The sequence below is a fragment of the Thermobia domestica genome, chromosome 9 (assembly GCF_964235325.1).
Source record: "Thermobia domestica chromosome 9, izTheDome1.hap1.1, whole genome shotgun sequence".
Classification (NCBI taxonomy): Eukaryota; Metazoa; Arthropoda; class Insecta; order Zygentoma; family Lepismatidae; genus Thermobia; species Thermobia domestica.
The window spans coordinates 66,393,472-66,415,932 of record NC_137462.1 but is presented as its reverse complement, the minus strand read 5'-3'; the positions used below and the strand labels follow the sequence as shown (position 1 = coordinate 66,415,932).

General features: G+C 33.1%; 1 protein-coding gene across 1 annotated transcript in view; it reads left to right on the top strand.

Annotated features, from left to right (window-relative positions):
- The window catches only part of LOC145694711 (phospholipid-transporting ATPase ABCA3-like), a 147,661-nt gene that overhangs the window by 79,038 nt on the left and 46,162 nt on the right, over positions 1–22,461 (top strand). The window contains exons 11-16 of the mRNA XM_081771240.1: positions 6,547–6,702; positions 7,556–7,627; positions 10,328–10,466; positions 13,828–14,083; positions 16,371–16,456; positions 19,949–20,061. Of these exons, the coding sequence (XP_081627366.1) occupies positions 6,547–6,702; positions 7,556–7,627; positions 10,328–10,466; positions 13,828–14,083; positions 16,371–16,456; positions 19,949–20,061 (822 nt within the window). The remainder of the gene's footprint in view (positions 1–6,546; positions 6,703–7,555; positions 7,628–10,327; positions 10,467–13,827; positions 14,084–16,370; positions 16,457–19,948; positions 20,062–22,461) is intronic.

Genomic DNA, 22,461 nt, shown 5'->3' with positions numbered 1-22,461 from the left:
TATACAGTACTGAACTACTGTATATTAGAAAACGTTTATTTTGCTTTAACCGAGTTTACGTTTAATCGACACATCATTCTGATCAAATTCGGTTAAACAGAATTCTAGTGTAATGCCTTTTACATTGTAAAGCGTTTTGTACATGTTCATTTCTTTCTTTTTGTTTTTTATGGGAAATCTAAGTGTAAATTAACTTCTCAGACATTTACCGTCTCCCGGAGTAGTTTATTGTAATACTAAAATTTTCATGTTCGTGTCGACATAAACTTAATCTACATCTTATAGACTTCCTGCACCTTATAGACTTGTGTAATTCCAACAATATAAATTTTAACAAAACAATTAAATTATATTACTTCTATTAAATATTAAACAAATAAACGAAATAATACTTAACGAGGCTTGTCAGTTCATTGTAAACATTTGCTTGCCTGATTGTGATGTCCTGGATTTATCTTTCATAATATGAGGAAAAAATTTTTAAGCCCTTTTTTTTTTAACATAAGCTTATGAAGTTGATGTAAATAATAGATTGAAATTAGATGTTTTAATTTAGTTTACTAAACATTTTTTTTCAATACCAGGGCAAGGCTGCGTCGCTCTAAGATGCTCAATTAGGAAACTATCACTGACTTCAGTGGTTCGCATCGTTAACTACTGAATCTAATCCTTCGAAGACTGTAGAGCTAGAATCGCGCAGTTCAAATACACATTCAATCCTAACTTCATTATAATAGAAAACCTCTGAATGAATTAATTTAATATGTTAATCCTTTTTTTAACTCACTCAGTTATTTAAATATCAACATCAAGTTGTAGCATTGATAACAATTACAAAATCTGATAAACAATCTATCGTTTACTATCAATCGACAATAGAGATATCATGAGGCAAAATTTGTTCTAAACGACCTTGCTGCTTCCTGTGTAGATGGTGAGAATGTACTACCATTCGTAGAGCTGTTATGGTAAAGTAAGAACTATATGCTTGGTAGACGACTATTCGGGCAGTGTTTGTTCGATTTTATTGCAGATGTGTTTACGAATTTGAGATAAACGAGAGATATAAGTTAAATAAAAGCAAAACTCGTCTATGAAAACACTTTGTGGTAATTGAAGAATGGCAGATATTTCGACAGCAACTTCTTCTCTCGTCAAGCCTAAAAACAAATATTCAAACCATTATGCGTTATGTTCACAAGGTTCTGGCTTTTTATATACATAAAATATTTAGCAATATATATATATATACACCGTAGTTCAAAAACAATGACATGATTTAGGACGGTAATAATTACGGAAAATCGGACGTGCTGGCAAGGAAATGAGTGTTGTTTAAATGGACGTGGCCTAGATCTTCAAAAACTCGCCGTTAGGTGTAAGTCAGTATGTCAGTTTGTAGTCAGTCAGAAGTAAGATGACGTCCGCTCAACAGAAGGCGTTTTGTGTGTTGCAGTTTGAGAAGACTGAGTCAGTGATTACGGTCCAGCGTGGTTTTCGTCAGCAGTATCGCCAATTTGAAGAGACAGGATGATTGAGCAATGGTCGGAGACTCCAGGTCGGCCGCGTACTTTCGATGAAATGGTGGAAACAATTCGGTAGACGTTTGCGCGGAGTCCGCGAAAGTCAGCTTGCCGCAAGCAGAGAACAGGCAATGCCTCATAGACTGTCTAGCGAGTGTTGTGTCGTTTGGTCTATAAACCATACAGACTGCAATTAATGCGCGCTTTTCGGGTTGGTGATAAAAGGAAACGAATTGGTTTCTGCAATGCTCTGCTAGAGGATATGGAAGACGATACATTTTTACCACGGTTAATTTTCAGTGATGAAGCAACATTTCATGTTAGCGGTAAAGCAAACAGACATAACGTGCGCATTTGGAAACTGCAGAACTCTCATGACATTATTGAGCACGAAAGAGACTCGCCTAAAGTGAACGTTTTTTGTGCCCTTTCTGATAAAAAAAAAAAGTACGGGCCGTTTTTCTTGAGAAAAACACAGTAACTGGAATCAACTATCTTCAAATGCTGCAGATATGGCTATTTCCACAACTTCAGGAAGACTCTGATGACTCCATTTTTCAAGAAGATGGAGCTCCACCACACTGGCATAACAACATACGTCAGTTTCTCAATCACACTGCCTCAACGTTAGATAATGTGCATGGGACCCCGAGAGACTATCCCATATTCTTTCCTCCAATATCGCCCGACATGACCCCATGCGATTTTTTTTCTTGTGGGGATATATTTGAAGGGTAACGTGTACATCTCCCTTTCCCTCGTGACATAGAAGAAGTGAAGAACAGAATAACAGCCGCCATAACTGCTGTAAACGCAGATACATTGTGTAAAGTTGATGACGAATTTAGCTATCGTCTAGGTATTGTTCGTGCTGCTGCTGGTAGACACATAGAGGATTTGTAATTAACTAACTAACTAACTCTATGGCCTATGGAACCCGGAAGTTCAATGCCGCGTTCACAAAAGCTCTCCACTGTCTTCTATCCTTAGCTAGCTGCATCCAGTTTCTACTTTGTATTCTAGTCTCTGGGAGATCTATCTTAATATTGTCCTTCCATCTGCGCCTAGGTCTTCCTGATGGTCGTTTTCCGATTGGTCTTCCAGTCAAGACTTTGAAAGCGTTTCTATTTTCTTCCATCCTAGCTACATGACCCGCCCACCTAAGGCTCCTAGACTTCACGACCCTAACAATGTTGGGTAAACCATATAAATTATGTAGTTCCTCGTTATGAAGTTTCCGCCATTCTCCATTCCTGTTCCTCTTGGTTCCGAATATTCGTCTCAGGATCTTGTTCTCAAATATTTTCAGTCTATATTCTTCCCTCAGAGTAAGTGACCATGTTTCGCAACCATACAGAACAACAGGCATGATTATCGTTTTGTATATTTTAAGCTTCAAATTCCTCGACAGAATTCGCGACGACAAGAGATTTTGAACCGAATAGTAACACGAATTCCCTGCTTTTAGTCGACATTTAATTTCTCCGTGAATATGATTTTCCTCTGTTAATATTGATCCTAGATATTTGAAACTATCCACTTTATCAAAAGTATTATTTAATATTTTAACGCATCCATAATTTGCTATATTCCAGTCCCGACGCACTTTCATGTATTTAGTTTTCTCTGCATTTACTTCTAAACCCATGTCCCTGCAAGCGTTTAATAAGATCTCTGCATTTCTTTCTATTGTTCTCCTATCATTCCCTATTAAATTTACATCATCAGCATATGCCATAACCTAGTGAATACCGTTCAACTGTAGGCCCTGGTTGCTATCTTTGATTTTCCTTTGTAATAGCATAGCCAAAACTTTATGATTTTGTGAGTATTTTGCAATTTTGTAATGCGTTATTATCAATACATATGGACTTTTAAAATCAAGTCATTCTTTTTGAAACACCCTTATAACATGGCCCAGAATTGCTCATAATAAGAATGTAGACATGCTATCAGTTTTCACTAAACTTCATAGTGTAACTGTAGTCGTAAAAATTACTTCGTTTTAAAATATCAGTGAACGTATACCTCTTTAACTAATACCATTTACACTCAAATAAAAACAGAAAACGAAATTATATGTACACACACACGCACACACACATACAGTAAACCTAGTCGACATGCTCATTATGGACAATTCAAGTCTGATGTTACAGTACGGGTGTACATATCTTTTGCTGGAAGTGTCTTTTTGTACATAGAAGAAGTCAGAACATTTTAAACATAATAGTTTGACAGAAATACTAGAAACTTCATTATATGCTTTTAGAGTTGAGAAAGGAAGCACAGAGAAAAAAAGGCGAAATGTAAATTTTTCTTCATTCTAAGAAAATTGAATTTTAAACTTTGAAATCATAACCTTGTTAGTAAATAGGAACAAAAATACTATTGACTGTAAATAACGTAGTTCTTCTTTACAACATTAATATAAAAGATTCTACGCCTCAAGACGCACTTATTATTATCCACAACTCAATTTCCACTAAAATTTGACTTTCTTCCCTGGGATCTTCAGTTGCTATCTAAATATAGCCACTCTTCAATCTTTACAATGTGTTTTAATAAATGAGTTTTGCTTCTATTGTGACTAAGTGTTCTATGCATTCATTTTCCAATTTAAACTAGATATTTTAGTTTAGTTTAGCATATTTCCTTTAATTTTTTCTGAACAATAATAATAATAATAATAATAATAATAATAATAATAATAATAATAATAATAATAATAATAATAATAATAATAATAATAATAATAATAATAGTAATAATAATAATAATAATAATAATAATAATTTTGTTTCATACTATTATAGCAAGTTTATTTTCTACTAAGATATACGATAATAGACAATATGAATTTGCTTTTTATTGCTCATCTTGAAATTACGAATAATAAACAAAACATGAAGGAAATAGAAGTCTAAATGATGTAATGTCCTTAGTAATAGATAATGATTAGGGCACGAGTTTTTCGCAATGCGCAATAAAACGAAATGCGCCAGAATTAAGTAATTTTCAGTTTCTTGACATTTTATGATATTCTATGTGTATTTTCATTGGTTTCCGTTGCGCGATAAAACGCGAAATTGGCAGTTTTTCGCGAAATTTCTAACAATGCGCGAAATTTTAAAAATACGTTTTCGTTAGTTTAAAAACGCCACTTTTCTGCTAACGGAACGGTAGAACGTGGCATGAACTGTGCATTTTAGGTGATTCGGACATTGCTATAGATAACATGTTGCACGTTAGCTATCACCATCGCATCTGATTGAGATTTCCAAAGTAATGATTGTTTGAAGTTTTTTGTAAATGCACTTACATATGTGTGACTTCCAACAAGCAATGCCAATTGTGAGAGGTTTTTCTGTTTCAAGTATGGACTGGTGATAAGTGACAAACGTACAACAATGATGGAGGAAAATGTGGAAACTAGTAACATATTTATGTGAAATGTACAATGTCAAGTGAAATATTCAGTGTATTTAGTTTTTAGGTAATTAATGGTTTATTTCTGTAGTGATCTATGAATAAAAGGAACAATTGTAAAAATGTCAGTGAATCAGAGAATATTTTTTTCAAAGCGCGAAACTTCTTAGAAAATGCGACAAAACGCGAAATATGAAAAACAAAACGCGAAATTTTTAAATTCTTAGCGCAAAAAACTCGTGCCCCTAATAATGATATTAATTGTTTAATATCAGTACCTTAATTACTAAATTCCCCTATTTTTAATTTTCATTATTATTATTTTTCTTAAAGCAGTAATATTCTAATTTTTTATTATTAAAGCCGTACACTATATGTTATTGTTGCTTTTATATATATATATATATATATATATATATATATATATAACCTATCAACTGAAATAATATATAGTTATGCCCCTTCGTTCTATCGCATGTTTGTAAAAGTCATACAATTCATTTGAATGACCACTTCTTTCATCGAGAAGAGAAAAACCGAGAAGAGAGCGTAGGGCCTATGTCGATGTCAAGTGGGGACGAATAAACAAGACATAGATAGCTTTCAAAATAGGTCGCAGGACTAACAACACAACCTGAATGCATATGTGATAATAAATCTATCTAGGCGATCAGTGTTTCTGAAGATAAAACATTCACGATGATTGGCAAAGATGTATTCAAAATGATCGCATGTAAGATTCCTTTTCATAAAGACAAAAATGAAGATTTATTGTGATCTTGCGAAATTTCTCGCAAACTTCAATAGCAAAATCTCTGTACTACTTACTTGAGATTTTTAGCTCCATTGAAAGTGGATAACGTCCTCTTAGAGCTCAAGAAGCTGGTCTCGAAAGGATCTTTGAGATGCTTCTCCAGGAAGTCGAAAATCTTGAGTCTGGTGATGGTTCTTCTTTTCGCACTTGCGAAATCTAGTGGTAAATTGCTTGATATCCTTAGTCCATTGTATAAACTGCAATTATCTCTATCAGGAAGAAGGAGCTGAAACAGTTACAAAAGCGCACCAAAGCGCTCACAGTCGTGTAATAGTCTTCCTGCGTGGTGTTAGTGCATAATCCATCTGACAAAAGAGCCAGAGCCAAAAATAAGATTTCAATCACTTTTATAAGTTCAGTCACGTCTCCTGATCGCATCCTTTCCCTTCACTTAGTCTTAAAATAACTTAAGTTCTAAGAAGCTGATGTTAGCAGTGCTTCTCAAAGAATCTTACATTGTTGCATTTTTGTTGCATTCTTTGTCTTCAAAACAGAAAAACAAATTACAATTGCTTCCGGTAAAAAAAAAAAATAAATAGAAAATAAAATAAAATAAATAAAAAATCACTGTGCTAAGTTGCAAGTGGAGTGCCTGCTTTTAATGCTTGTGTACCTGTGTCTATCATAATTCTGATTAAAGACATACACATACCCACACATTGAATATTGATATCTTTTTCTGTAATTATCTGCTTGTTAGTTACTTAGCAGAAAATGTGTTGATTTTACAATATTCTATAAGTTATCTTTAATTGCTTTCAAATGTATTACTTTTCTCAGCTCAAAGGTCGAAGTTTCAGAGCTGCTAGAAATGAAGCTAAAACTCTTTTGGAAGACTTAGACCTTACAGAGAAGGCAAACTGTATAGTATCTAATTTGTCCGGAGGAATGAAACGAAAGCTGTGCATTGGAATGGCACTCATTGGAGAATCAAAGGTAAATTGTAATTGATAAGTTTTAACTCTCGTGAATGAGTATCCTTTCAAGTTAAAATATTGTCTGATAATATGTTTCTGTATGTATGTGCGATGTGTATTGTACTTATGTCTGATTAACGTATTGTATATTTGATTTTATTCTCACTTCTTTTGGGTTTATTTCCAAGACTCAAGCGTTTACTATAAAATTAAAGCTCTACATCATACTTAGTTTAATTTAAGTGTGCGTTAAAATTTGTACAAATTCTTTAAGCAATTTATTTCTTCTGTTAAACATCTTAAAATATTTAAATAGATATTAATGAAAGAGGCAATAACCGATTTTTTAAACACCATATCCTCTACAGATGTAAATTCAGTAACATACAAAGAGTGAAAAAGTGATTGACTGGACAGAGACTCGAACCCAGGGCCTCCGGCATACTGTGCCGATGCGTTAATCACTACACCATCCAGTCTGCTTCCCAGAACAGCCACTCACTCTCTCACTCTCGAGGTCAATGCTCTCCACTCGGACTAAGTGGGTTGTACCACAGACCCCTGCTGTGATTGGACAATCCCTGTGTCCATCTATTGAGCACCTATGACGGTTCTGATTTCCTATAGACGGTTGGGATTATCCAGTCACAGCGGAGATCAGTGGTACAACCCATGTGATCCGAGTGGAGAGCACTAACCTCGAGAGTGAGAGATGATTGGCTGTTCTGGAACCGGACTGGGTGGCGTATGCCGGATGTCCTGGGTTTGAGTATCGGTCCAGTCAGGCACTTTTTCACTCTTTGTATGTTATTAAAATATTTAGTTTATTCATTATTTTAGTTAATTCATTATTTTTATTTTATTTAATTAAGATTGTGATTCTTGATGAACCGACGACAGCACTCGATCCTGAAGCAAGACGAAGAGTTTGGAATACGTTATTAGTAAGTACTTGAATTTTCTTTTAATGTTACCTAGAGATTGGTCTGAATATAATACAGACAATATTTTTCTTCCCCTCACTTTGCGTTCTCCGTATTGAATACATAAAAAACACATTATTGAGTTTTATCTTGTAATGCAAAATGTTTCGTATCTTTTTTCTAGCTGTTCAAAGAAAATTGTAAATAGTAAAATTTTTCTTTTTTTTTTTTTTTTTTTCACCTATTCACGACGGAGCTTCCAGAATTTGTTAAGTAAATGAGATATTTATATTCACCTATCCAAAAGCCCGCAAATGCGAAAGTTTATTCCCGTTTATCTATCAATTAAAATAATAAAAATAACAAGAATTTCAAGAATGATTAAAAAAAAAAGAGGATCAAAAGATTGCGATCTTGGCCAATAGTTAGTTTTTGGATCAGGGGCCACAAAATTTTTGAACAGCCTTTAAATCGAGTTTTCGTGTTTTCCACGGAATAAGCACACCATACTGAATTAAGTGATAGTTTGGGTTTGGCTACACTATATGTAGTTTTCCAGATATAAGGCCTACAAGAAATTTTTTGATCGAATTATATATTGGATCTTTTGATCCAAAAATAAAAATAAAGAATCGCATACCGTGCTCGTTATAGTAAATTCGTAAAACTTATAAATAACTGTATTCTAATCACCGTATATACCAAATTTAGTGTTTTCATATCCAGTGGTTTATAAACAAATATGGTTTAATAGTGAAATTCTATTCGACATTCTGTGTTCACCTTTGGAGTTAGTTTAAAAACGGATTACGCTTGTATATCAAAGGTGATAACTAGTCATCGTAGACCCTACTAAAAATTATTTCGATCCAGACAGTAGTTTTGACGTGATGATGTGATCTGTAATTTGACGTTTTCAAGATAGTATACTCAAATATGTAGCACTGCGGCCGCGGTGGCTCAGTGATGCAGCGTTCACCTCTGGTGCTTGGGGTCCTTGGTTCGATCCCAACTCGCGCCAACTGAACTTTGTGGTGGACAAACACCGTGTGCGTTGGGTTTTCTCGGGGTTCTTCCGTTTCCTCTCACTTTTTTCATTCCATCATTTCATTCATTTCTCATCATCATCGTCTGCTTTAGCCTAGCCGACATAAACGTGGAACTAAGCAATTACTAATAGAATTTTCTCCATAACTTGATCTAAATTTCAGTCTGGTGATTTTTGGACATTTTTTAAACAAAAGCTGTAAGATACATGTTTAATACATAGATGTGAAACAAAACTAATCATACTTTTCACAATGGAAATAAATATTACAATACACTGTTTGCAAGCCATTGCTGTCCTCTTTCTCAATGTATTTTCTTATCTTGATTTCTAGAATGCAAAGTATGAAAAGTTCCTCCCCCCTCTCTTTATATCACTCATTAGAAACTGCTACACACCTATAAGTACAAGAATATTAGTACATAGCTATTCTAAGAAGTGCATGTCTAAGCTCACAATGATTAAGAAAAACAATGTCTAAACTCAGAATGACAAAGAAAACGAATTAAGCTATCACTGAACTTTAAGAATTATGGGTAATCTGTTTAGACATTGCCCAACATCAAACATTCCTTTCGACACTTATATATGTTATCTATTCTGAATTCTTTTGGGTATAACCAGTAGCGTATTTAGAATTTGGTTTCGGAGGGTGCTATGCACAACATGGAAAAGCAGGGGAACAATTATCCACCTGAATTGGAAAAATAAATATATTTTAATTTATGCATAAATTGAAGTTTTAATGGCAAGAATTACAGACTGGTGAATCTTATGTGATATGATCACACAAAAATTTAGCAGTGAATCTTACCTTTTATTCTATTCATAGAAGAAAAAGGAAACATCCTCTTGGCCTACCTAATTTCCCGGGCTACCTCCCCCACCTTCCCTTGATTTTCTTTAATTCAAACATTTACTTTTATATATATATATATATATATATATATATATATATAATTAAACGATGTAAATATTCCTTTGCTATAATAACTGAAGTCCCGTTATGTTGATATCCGTGCAAGTTGGTGTGGAACACCAGTTTCACTTATCACCTCCTCTTAGTTTTGGTGTTACTGACGACGGTCGACTTGAATCACAACTAACAACGGTCAAAAGTATGATAAGAGAAACGAGAGAAAGTAACAACTAAAAAAAAGAAACAGAAGAGTAGAATGGACGAAAGAAAGAAAAAAAAGAACGCAGTTCTTACATGGAATGAAATTTAACAAATACAGTATTATTTCTGAACAAAGAGCATAAGAAAATGGAAAGTAAATGAAAGTCTTAGAAATTGTAAAAAGGATTATTGTTGTACGTGGAATGCGAAAAACTAATAAATTTATTTCGCGGAACCGGGGGGGGGGGGAGGCTTGAGCCCGATAGCCTCTTTAAATATGCCACTGGGTATAACTTTTTCTGTCTTAAATCAACTAGAGGTGCTGATAAATCATTTTGTGTAAGTTGCTTTTCTAATTTCTTTCATGTGCATTGAAAGGAAATATAAAGTAGCGATTCTATTTTCAGATTTATTTATTTAGTTATAGTTTTCTAAACAAACTACAATACCTCAGAAATTTCTTTTGATCGCTTGCGTGACGATTCATAAGTAATGTACAATCATTATTAATACTATAATTAAAGTGCTTAATAGTTTTCTTCTTTCTTATCAGAGAATGCGGGGAGAGAAAACCTTCATAATAACAACCCATTCAACGGAAGAAGCTGATACTTTGGGAGATAAAATTGCCATTATGTCTTATGGACAACTGTTGTGTTACGGATCACCTATGTTTCTAAAGAAAGCTTATGGTAAGTTCACAAGAATTAGTATTACTATTCTATTCCTAGAATAAACATATTAAATTTTGATTGAATATCGAATTCTAGTATTGATGTTATAATGGTGTGATTATTATTATCATCTTTCTATTTCATATGATTTTAAATACTTTTCTGGATACCAAAATAACAATTAATGTTAAGGAATCTTCCATGAAAATGTTGTGTTCTTACAGAGCAATCTTCCAATGCATATACAGTACTATTAAGTACAATCTTACCCGGACTGTCACCACGATTCAAACGATAGTTCACTTATTGAAATGGGATCAGGCGGTTGAGCTCTACAGTGGAACTAATGGAAATATACCCACATTCAAACATGCCAAACGCACTACTGTTCTTTGGGCTTCGTCGTAGTCTGAAAATAATAATTCGTTAGTGCAAGGCGACAAAAACAAAATTTCACATGGTAATCCTATAATGAAAGGAAAAAAGAAAACAATTTTCCAGTGCGAAATGTTAGCTTGCAAATTTGACCCTCTTATTTGAAGACAATGGCACAAAATATTGAAGAAAATAAGGCTAATGTTGTTATTTTCCGTTAAAATTGTCCCTTAATAAAATAAGACAAATTCTGATCAAAGCATGTACTATTTAATAAATAATATCGTTACAGTTTCGTTAAAATATCTTTGCCTTCATCAGACACATTTTATTGTTCTTTAATACTCTAAATTAATATGTATTTTATGGTAGTTAACATTTTTTTTTATTTTTATTTTTTAAGGAAAGTAAAAAATGTACGAATAAACGAATATCTTGTAGTTTAGAAGTCAAACTATTTTCCATTATTCAAGATTGAATTGACTTTTCGTATACGTATTGATCAGATTTTGCTTAATACAGATTTCAATCGTTGGAATTATATATGGAAATTCACAAAAACGTAGATTCTTTTTCATTTCTGCTGAGTACAGGTTTTACTTTATTTATTTACTACATAATATTTTGTTTGATCTAATCAGGCTTTTTCCAATATGAGATATAAAATATTTTGCTTGATAGTATAATAAAAGTCTGAGAAACCCTCCATCGTTTTATTATAAAACTAGTATCTTATAAAATTTATAAAGTTCTTATAAATAATACAAAGTTCTTGTAAATAATAGGTTTTCCAGTGTGGAGACAAAACTTCAGCACATAAAAAGAGGCTTGAGATAAAATCTCCTTGCCTACAGCGGCGTCGGACAGTGGTTTAAAGGATATCTTCCTTACTCATCGCAGTTTCAGGAGCTGGATTACCCCTTTGCTCATTGCAGCCTCTGGGGTAGGTAGATATAAGAATGCTCCTTTGCTCATGGCGTCTTCAAAAGTTGGCTTTAAGGAAATCGGCTTTAAGGAAATCTCTGTAACCCAAAGCAGTCTCAGGAGATAGTTTAAGAAGGTTAGCGATCAGCACTGAAACTGATGACCCTTTCTCTTTTATGGGTGTCTTCTGATGGGGAGGCCCGTGTGGAGAGGGTTAGCCATCTTTGGTTTTCTTCCGAACCAACTTCGTGTCTTCCTGCTATCCTCCTTCCATCGTCTGCTGCTGATTATGTTATGAATACAATAACCGTGTTCGTGTTTCAAGACTGTTTGTAGTCGTTACTCACACGTGAGGATATAGAACCTTAGATCTCCCATGCCAAGAAAAAAAAAAGATTATTTTTTTGAAAAACACACAGGAAGCATTATCGTGTCGTAGCACAATATGTGCAATCTTCACTGCTATATAATAAACATTGAAATTTATGCACTATAGAAGCACAATAAAAACACTATACTACATACTTACTTATAAAGGTGATCAGGAAAGTTCTGTTGCTTTTTCACCCACCACCTTCGAACATCGATATATCACCTAAGACGTACCTGGAAGATAAAATAGTCCCCATCAGCATCGACGACCTTCTGCCAACGTTCTCGAAGGCCATGGGTTCCATCGCGGTAGAACTTAATGGGCCGTGAAGCTTAGAACGTATCAAGTGCATTTTGCACCTCTACTAGGGATTTCAACTGGCGTCCTCTAAGGTGATTGCCCAAGGAATGGAACAGGTGATAAGCGGACGGTGCAATGTCGGGGAGTATGACAATACAATTTGTATTTGCATTGATGCTCTGACCAGGTGGTAGCAGTTCCCGATACACGATGCCGCGAGCAGTCCATCAAACACACAGAAGGACCTTCTTCTGGTGCAATGCTGGTTTCGGCTACTTTGGAACCGGTTCGTGGGATGCTAACCAATGATGACGTTGCCGTGGAAGACCCACTTCTCATCACATGTCAACATCCTGTCCAGAAATGGCTCTTCCTCTGACGAGACAGCAAAGAAACGCAAGTGTCTGCTCGCGTTGCCTTCTGGCCCGGAGTCAAATCATGTGGGACTCATTGACCCAACTTGTAGTGCTTCCCAAGTTGATGGAGGTGCTGTCGAATGGTTTCTCCACTCACACTGAATTGTAGTCTCAGTTCCTCACATCTCTGGCCACTGCTCACCTCAATTGGTGCCTGAAAATCTTTATTTTGTACATGTGTTGGTCTTCCGACTTGTGGTGCGTCTTCGAGTGTTTCGTCACCGTCCTTAAACTTGTTAAACCTCCGCTGCACTGCATACGTAGTCACGACATCCTCACCAAAGCCCTAGTATATGTTCCGCCCCGCTGCAGCAGCGTTTGACCCCAGTTTGAACTCGTACAGCATACACCCTTTTATGATGCTCTGTGGAGGTCTCATGTTCACTCTGTTCTTACGAAAATTCACGGTGTAACTGAACTGCCACAACCAGGTAGTATGTTGGATATGCCCACACCAACAACTGACCTTCACCTTATCTCCATTCGCATTCAACTCATGGTGTGAGGGCCAATTGAACACATACCTCCACAAAAGCGACAGAACTTTCTTGGTTACCTTTATATATTTTGCTGTACATATACAAATTCTTTTCACATCTATTTTCATGAGAGCCTTTTAAACCTGATACTGTAAACTGCTTTTCCAAAATCATGTCCCGTACTCCGTCGATTAATTGTGCATACTTATTTTCTTAATCTGCAGATTCTAATAGTGAATGCTTTTCAGTTTTCAACTCGACTGAAAAATTTCCTTGTTTGAGGAAACTTGTTTCTGCGAATTATTTGTTATTACACTGTTTCTTGTGGTTTATATACAATTTTGTTCTATATTTTCTCAGAGTTGTTATATATTTGAAACAACATAAATGAACTCAGTGAAATATTGCATAAAATATTATATTAACACATATCCTTAGTATCTTAGATGAAGAATATACTTTATTGTAATAAAATCTGTGATAGAGAACATTTATTAACATCTCTTTTACAGGTATGGGTTACAACTTAAATATTACAAGGGTGATTAATTCAGATTGTATAGCCTGTATTACAAACTGTGTTCAAAGAATAATCCCAGAATCCAAAAGAGTCTTTGATGATGACAGCGCTATGTTGACTTATTACCTACCTTCCGATCAGTTGGAACACTTTCCCGAGTTACTTAAATATCTTGAAGATAATAAAGGACGTCTAGAAATTGCTACAATCGGGATTTCAATGACAAGTTTGGAAGAAGTGTTTTTCAGGTAAATATGTTTTCGTATACGTAAAATCGACTATGTTTATTTTAACGTTCTGATGCTGTCTTCTAGATGTAGAATGCAATAGTTTCACTTCAGACAATAAAATAAAAATGAAAGATAAGTATTTTACTTTCTGCTTGCAGACACTACTCATATTTATCATGCCTTTAGGTGAATGTATGCTCTCTAGATATGGCTAAAGCCGTACCCAGAGGGGATAAATGCTGGACGTCAGCCTATCCTCAAAATCATTGTATTTACGTGGGATAAAATGACATTTTAAATTTTTCTAATAAGTGTTGTTTGTTTAGACAATAATCTTCTCTTCGCATTCTTTATTTATTCTTGTTGTAACTTGACGTATGTCTTAAAACTCTTTTATTTTCTGTGTTTAATATTGAATATATTGTTTCGGAGGTTCTTGACACCTTCCTCAGCAGATCTGGGTAACTTTCACGCAACCGTATATCCTCTTTACAATTTTTTTGATCTTGAGTGAAAAATTTGTAATAAAAGAATGCTAGACGAGGGTAAAATTAGGACAAAAATCTTACTAAATTTCTCCTCCTTTTTTCAAGAAATGACGGGTGATAAATTTGGTTGTCTTCTTCTAAAGGTACATTCTATTTGTCTTTCAAATGACTCATTGCAATACAGTAACGGAAAGCATAAGTTACTCTTACAATTAGTAGGAAAGGATAGTAGTCCGAATTTTTTAAACCAAAATATTTGCGATATCATACTCCACCGAAAACGAGACAAAGAATTTTGATGTACTGCTTAATCCGCCTGATCCGTATTTATCTTAACATAACAACTGTTACTTCGGATTAAAATCGTATGCGCCATTATGGGTAAAATAAGAACTCTCATTTGACCTAATTTTTATTTCGTCTAATGATCTTAAGAAGGGAGAAATAAAAATCTTTATAGAGTAGATTTTGTTAAAGTTTCATAATTTTAAACTAACTAACTAATTCCATGGCCTATGGAACCTGAAGGTTCAAAGCCGCGTTCACAAAAGCTCTGCACTGACTTCTATCCTTAGCCAACTGGATCCAGTTTTTAGTTTGTATTCCTATTTCTGCGAGATTCATCCTAGTATTATCCTCCCATCTGTGCCTAGGTCTTCCTAATAGCCGTTTTCCGATTGATCTCCCAGTTAAGACTGAAAGCGTTTGTACTTTCTTTCATCCTGGCCACATGACCTGCCCACCTGAGCCTCCTAAATTTGATGACCCTAAGAATGTTTGGTAAACCGTATAAATTATGTAGTTCTTCGTTATGAAGTTTCCGCCATTTCCCATTCCCGTTCCTCTTGGGTCTGAATATTCGTCTCAGGATCTTGTTCTCAAGTACTTTCAGTCTATGTTCTTCCCTCAGAGTAAGCGACCATTTTTTCGCAACCATACAGAACAACAGTCATGATTATCGTTTTATATTTATTTTAAGCTTCAAATTCCTCGACAGAATTCGCGACAACAAGAAATTTTAAACAACACATATATTTGCTGCTATGATTTGTAATATATTAATTCAGTGTTGTACTAAACAGAACATATAAATTGTGTCAAAATTAGTAATTTTTTAACTTTTGATCTTTAAAGTACTCATGTTAATATGTTTACAGTGACAGTGTTCATAAGATTTTAACTAAAAATAAATCAATCAAACATCGAGACTTCTCTGAAATCATATAGACTAAAACGTCCTGCCATTGATATGCACCCACATAAATTTTGGAAAATCGGCGCCGCTGATCACATCTCATAAAATTTTCACTTGCTTAATACAGTAAGTCTAAATTTTAAAGAATTTGTCAATCTTTTCAAAATTTCACATCTCCAATTCAGAGGAACTAAAATTGTGCTATTTCTTTTGCTATAATTTGATACTTTAAAACCTATGTTTCGTAAACAGTATTAACTGATATAAACATTATCTAGTATTCTTTGCATGCATACTTTGTCAATTTTTTTTTCCTCAATTCGTAAGACTCTCTAAACCCCAATAAACATTCCAATATTCATAGCTATGTATATAGTATCTCATTTTCGTCTTTAAGCACAGCAATCGAATAAAATATTTTTACACAGATTTTATCTTGTTTGTCAAAGTTTTAGAAACATTATTATTATTATTATTATTATTATTATTATTATTATTATTATTATTATTATTATTATTATTATTATTATTAATAATAATAATAATAATAATAATAATAATAATAATAATAATAATAATAATAATAATAATAATAATAATAATGCGTTCATTTTCTTTACAGATCAGAAGAACAAAATAAAAGTATTGAAACACATTCTCTTGAAGAAAATTTGGATGTGTGTTGTCAAAACGGGATGAATTGGAAGTGTAAGTATTGTAGCTTTTAAAATCACGTTGAAAAATTTCCAGTTAGGGAAATGTACGCTGGAATAAAAATGTTGGTGACAGAATGTAAATAGCAGAACTGTTGAAATACATGAAACACTACACTACATGTAATACAGTTACAAAATTTTCTTTTTCGCATTAATCAAATGAAAACGTCCATTGAATGCAAATGCATTTGCTGGACGCTGAAGATTATGTAAAATTCTATTTCTCTACCTCTCTACTGAAAGAAGGAACATATTTAAAAATTTACTTGTCTATATTCATTCGTTATAATTTTCGAAATTAATATCTGTTTGTTGCTAATCACAAATGTTAAATCAATGCCACTAACGCAAATAAAGTAAAAATAGAAAGATTCGTGAAATTCAGAAAACCTCTCCAAAATACTGTAGAATAAAAGTAATTCTGGTAATTGTGCAATGATGTTTGAAGGGCATTTGTTTGTTTACAACTTTAATTACTTAGATCTGATTGATCAAATATTTGTTTACGTTGATTTCATGACTAAAGTAGTTTCAGACAAAGTTTCATTTGATTCGGATTTGAGTTTAGAAATAATACTAAGATACTACGACAATTTCCATGATTAAAGTGAAAGTGATGCAGATTACATTTATCTATCTTTTTTTTAAATTTTGGTTTGCAAAACAATAATGGTTCGAAAGAAGTGATGTGTGTCAAATAAAAAGTAGGAGAAGAAAGGTAGAATAACTGAATGCTTCTTACGTGGTTTCCACTACATAATATTATTAGTGAAGACATGAAGTGCAAACGTAAAATTCGCGAACGTGGTATAAATGATTGGATGGCAATGGCGAAATAAGCATTTAGAACAAGAAGAGGGCATTCTGTAGATTTTTGAGTAGAGTTATCAAAACAAAACCTCATCAACTTTCATGTACAATGTTGTGCTGCAAAGCCAGGAAATATGGGCGGTACGGGAAACAAGGAGCGACTTTTGAATGTAGATGTGGATAATAAATCTGCTTCGAACAGAGACTAATCTGCTAATACTAAAAATAGTTAAAGGAAAAAGGAACAATATTGGTTTTTAATTAAAAAGACGAAGAGAAACTATTCGGAATCTTGTCTGAGGAGGAATTGTACTTTGAATGGGAAAGAAAAACTGGAATGGGAAATATATCAAATCGATTGACGACTTAAAATAATTAATTGTTACATCAATTCGAAGAAGTTATCTTAAGTCCTTAGTGGGTGAGTCACCAATGATATTAGAATATTTTGATGGTGATAATGACTCTTAAAGCTCAAAAATACTAATTAATAGAAAAAGTATATCGGTAAGTTAAAATTTATATTAAAATTTTACCATAGTTTTGAATTTAGGTTTTCAGTTCAAAGCGTGTTCTAACGTCTTTGGAGACATTAATTGGATTATAACGTGCGTAAGGTTTCCCATTTTAATGATAAAAACGAACAACGTATTAAGGATTTCTTTTATTTATTTTATTTTTGGAGAATTCAAAAAAGTTTAAATTACATAGAAACGATTTTACACAAATAAATGCGTTAAATTGCAAAAGACGGCATGAATGGTTTGGATTGTTGCCAAAGGTTTCTTTCAATCATATCTATCAACCACAAAAAAAAAAAATACCTTTTCCTTGTGTGTATTTATATGGAATTGCCTTATTATTGCTTATTGTGTGTATTCATATTGAAAACAGTAACGCTTATAAGTAAAGTAGTGAATACCTTAATAATTCACATGTTATTTCACAAAATTTCTTGATTGTTTCAGAAAGGCACATATGTAAACTGTAGTAGAATTTTCAATATATAACTTGAGATTCTAAAGATAAATAAAACATTCTATGTTTAAGTCGCAACTTTATATCTGCTTGACAGGAATGGAGAAAGTAAATAAATGTTACTATTTTGTAAATAAGTCTTGTGAAGACAATCCATAAACTTAATTCTGTATTATTTATGTCATGGTATGTATGTGTATATAACTAATAATTTCTATTGAGGTACTTCTCACTTGTAAGATTTTTGTTCGAAGTATGTATATCATCGTGGCAACTGTATGCGTACTTGGGAATATTCTGAACTGTATGCAAAACATTCAAATAAATAAATAATATTAATTAAAATTCGTCAATTGGACTAAATTCACTATTTTATGCCATAAAAATAGTTACAAAAACTCTAGACAAGCAAGCAGCAGGAACTTTCTGTTTTGGTATGTTTTACTATGAAATGACATACAAAATTATCTTTTGCGTAAATTGTTCTAGAAATGCAATTCTATTTAAAATTGAAAATCAGGATTATAAGAATACTTACTTTACGGTGAAATACTTACTTACTTTGATATGTTGTTGTTTTAGTCTCAAAAAAAAAAAAAATTATACTTACAGCAAACGAACACTTTAACAGTTAAAGTACAGTTTAAGAACATTTTATTTATGTTCAAACACATAAAACTACTTATAATAGAAGTCTATATCCACAGAAAAGCTTATACAACTTACCGGACTGCAATCTTTAGAAATACATATATATTAATAATTAAAAAGGTACAGGATTAGTAAAAAGAGAAAAAATATTTGGAAGAAAAACGAAATTTATTTAGTATAAGTTACTGAATTTAAAAAGTCTCTTAAAAAGGTAGTCATTTAATATATATATATATATATATATAATTATTCAGGAATTCGTTGGTGTGAAAAAAATGGACGCATTGTTCAACAAACACCTCAACATTGGCCACAAGACAGGGAAATACAACCTTAAAATATTTGTGTGTGTATACATACTGAATTAGTTCACTGTTTAATTATATATATATATATATATATATATATATATATATATATATATATATATATATATAAATTGCATATAGGAAATAGATACAAAATACAGTAATAGGTTATTTTCATCATTCAGTGAAATACTGGACTACTTCGACTCTGAGTGGTTGGTTATTGGTACTGAAATGTTATATTCTAAAATGTGAACAATCTAACTTTCAGAATTTAGTTTACAAGTGATCCCGACGAAAGATATTCATGCATTGTGCCTGAAATATCGGTGAGAAGTTAATGAGTATTCGATCATCACTATTGGAATGCAGTATCATTTAAAAACATATATTAAATTTATTAGTATAAAGAATAATACTCAATCATTGATATTTTCAATATGTTCATTACCGTGATCTTAGTGTAATCGATTTATGGTCTTTAGTAATTGGAGGAAACAAAGGGAATATATTATAATGAAACTAACTAGGACATTATTACTATTTAAAATGGATTATGGTATGTACCTAGGTATTAAAGAAGATAGGGTCGATTTAAAATGCAATATATGTCTTTTTACAATATTCAGTTACAGTATGTCGAGTGCACAAAACTTATAGAAAAATGTTGGTAGAAATAAGATATAATTTGTTCTAAAATGTAATTTTGTTTCGTTAAAGTGTAATCCTATTTCCAGCTGCAAGCACAAATAAAGTTAAAGGAATAAAGTTGCACATCCAGCAATTCAAAGCTATATTTCTCAAAAAGATGCAATATACATACAGGACAAAACTTACATTTGGATCTTTGGTAAGCGTATAAGTATGTTGTACTTTTAGAATACATAATATGCATTTAATATCTTAACTATTTTTCGTTTTTATTTTTCTAATTTTTAAAATTTTTTTTAATATTGTAAAGCTATATTACAAAACAGATTGCATAACGTTTTGCAGTAACATAACAAACTAATTACAAAATTTCATCCAAACTGTAAAAGCTGTATTACTGCAATTAAGCACTTTTCAGTAGTATATAATCTTCAAGTTACTTCCTAAAATTGAAAAAAAAAAAAAGTATAAAGTAAATTGTGTAAATACAAAACACCAAAATATACGAATTAAAAATCTATAAGATCTTAAAGATAATAAAAATCTATCCAGTAATACATTAAACACTATATTGTTTACAAACTCGTACATCCACTGTACTCGTCATTGTGTAAAAAAAAAAAAAAAAAAAAAAAAAAAAGTTCTAAAATTAACTAAAACAGTATACGTTATTTCCATCATCAAAAAATCTACGCGGCGTAAAAGTGTATACCTTTCAACCAAAAACCTACCTACAACAGTTTAAAAACCTAACACTCACATCCAGTGGCGTTTTTATGGGGATGGCTATCGGGCTCAAGCCCCACCCCCGAAATAGATAAATTTATATATAGTATATATAATAACTGTATACCTACATAGAACCAGTACATATACACCCACTCAGAAGAATGTGCATAACCCCCCCAAACAAAATCCTAAATACGCCACGGCTCACATCTAAAATAATATCTGTTAAACATAATATCTACAAACAACACAATACACACTAAATTAACTTTATTATAAATACACATTTTATAATCAAATAACTCACTTTTCATTCTTATCACAGTTCTGTTTAGCCATTAAACAAATTGTGGTAAACATCTAATTATCAACATCTCTCGCTTATACGTTATAAGTGCGTTAATTTCAAATACTAACAAGTACAGTCTAGTTTGCCCACAGGTCTCTAATAGCTACATCTACAATTTTAATTTTTTAAAAAAGGTTCACAATATGATATACGCGAAGAAAATTACTCACAAGAAATGTTCTAAAACTGAAATAAACTCATAATCGTATTGATGAATGCACACGTTACGGTGGGAAATTCCCGGAAATTTACACACAAAATTCCCTTTGATCTAATTCGTTCGCTTGGAGGCTGGCAACCGTAAAAGCAAGAAACAACATAAAATTTGCAAGAAAGTAACAATATATCTGCAAGACTTCTAAAAAGTTTGAGGAAGATAGTTGATGTACAGAGAACAAAATAATTCCTGAATATGTTATTTACACGCGTAGATGATCAGGTTATCGTTTAAAACATCTACTGTTTCCAAATATATCTAAGAGGTCTAGCGTTAGCTTTTAATATTACTAAAGAAACGAGTCGCCCTCGTTGGAAACGCTAATCCACAAGCTTTTTCACAGACGAGATGAGTTGGAGTTGGAAATTTTATTAGGATTAGAATATTCCATCAAAATGACAGATTTTTTCTATTATTTCCAAAGTCTCAAGTAGTATCACCATACTAGACAAATCATTGTCTTTCCTTGGCCTTCTACTTGCTTTCAACGCGAGAATCACTGTTGTAAGTTCAATCCCGGATGAAATTGAAATGTCAGTGTTACGAATACACTGTCTCTTTTTGAAAATATTAGCAACATGAGTTTTGAAAATAGACATTCTTGTTTTATATTCCTGCAAGGATCCTTCACTTTGACTTCACATTTGAATATAGCATTTGGGACATGCGAAAAATTGTAACATTAGAAGTGCCTTGTGTTGGTCATGACATGACGAGATCGAAGACTGAGACAAATGTGCTATTGTCTTGGATTGTGCATGAGTTATTAAGCAGTAGGGTGACAGAATCAGCTCCTTGCAAAAAGAGTAATACTTCGTCCCTTTGCTGCAGAATATAAGAAAGAATGTCCCCATCAGAGCAGCTGTAGACAATTTTGACCACGAAGAGCAGGAATATGCTGGAAGCATGACACTGTCGTGATAATCTTCGAGGACAAAGTGATTCTGGACGTGGATTCCGAGGCATTTAAAACTCGTGATCAAAGAATGTCTGTTGAATATGGAGATATTGGCACTTCCAATCGGAGTTTATCCCATACTTTGCCGTGCCAAGAACGCCTTGTTTGTAATAGGCGACTAGAGAAAGAAAATGTACCTTCCACGTTTGTTCTGTCCGCAAGACCTGACACAAGTCAATCTGATAGTCGATGTAGAGAACAAGATTTTCATTGGTTCCTCTGTTTCTCCAAAACAGATACTTTCCAGATGTAAGCGAAGACATTCAACAAGTACCCTCGTGGAGTGCATTCAATTGTATGATAACATATGAAAATCAACCAATCACCCAGACCATATTCACTCCAA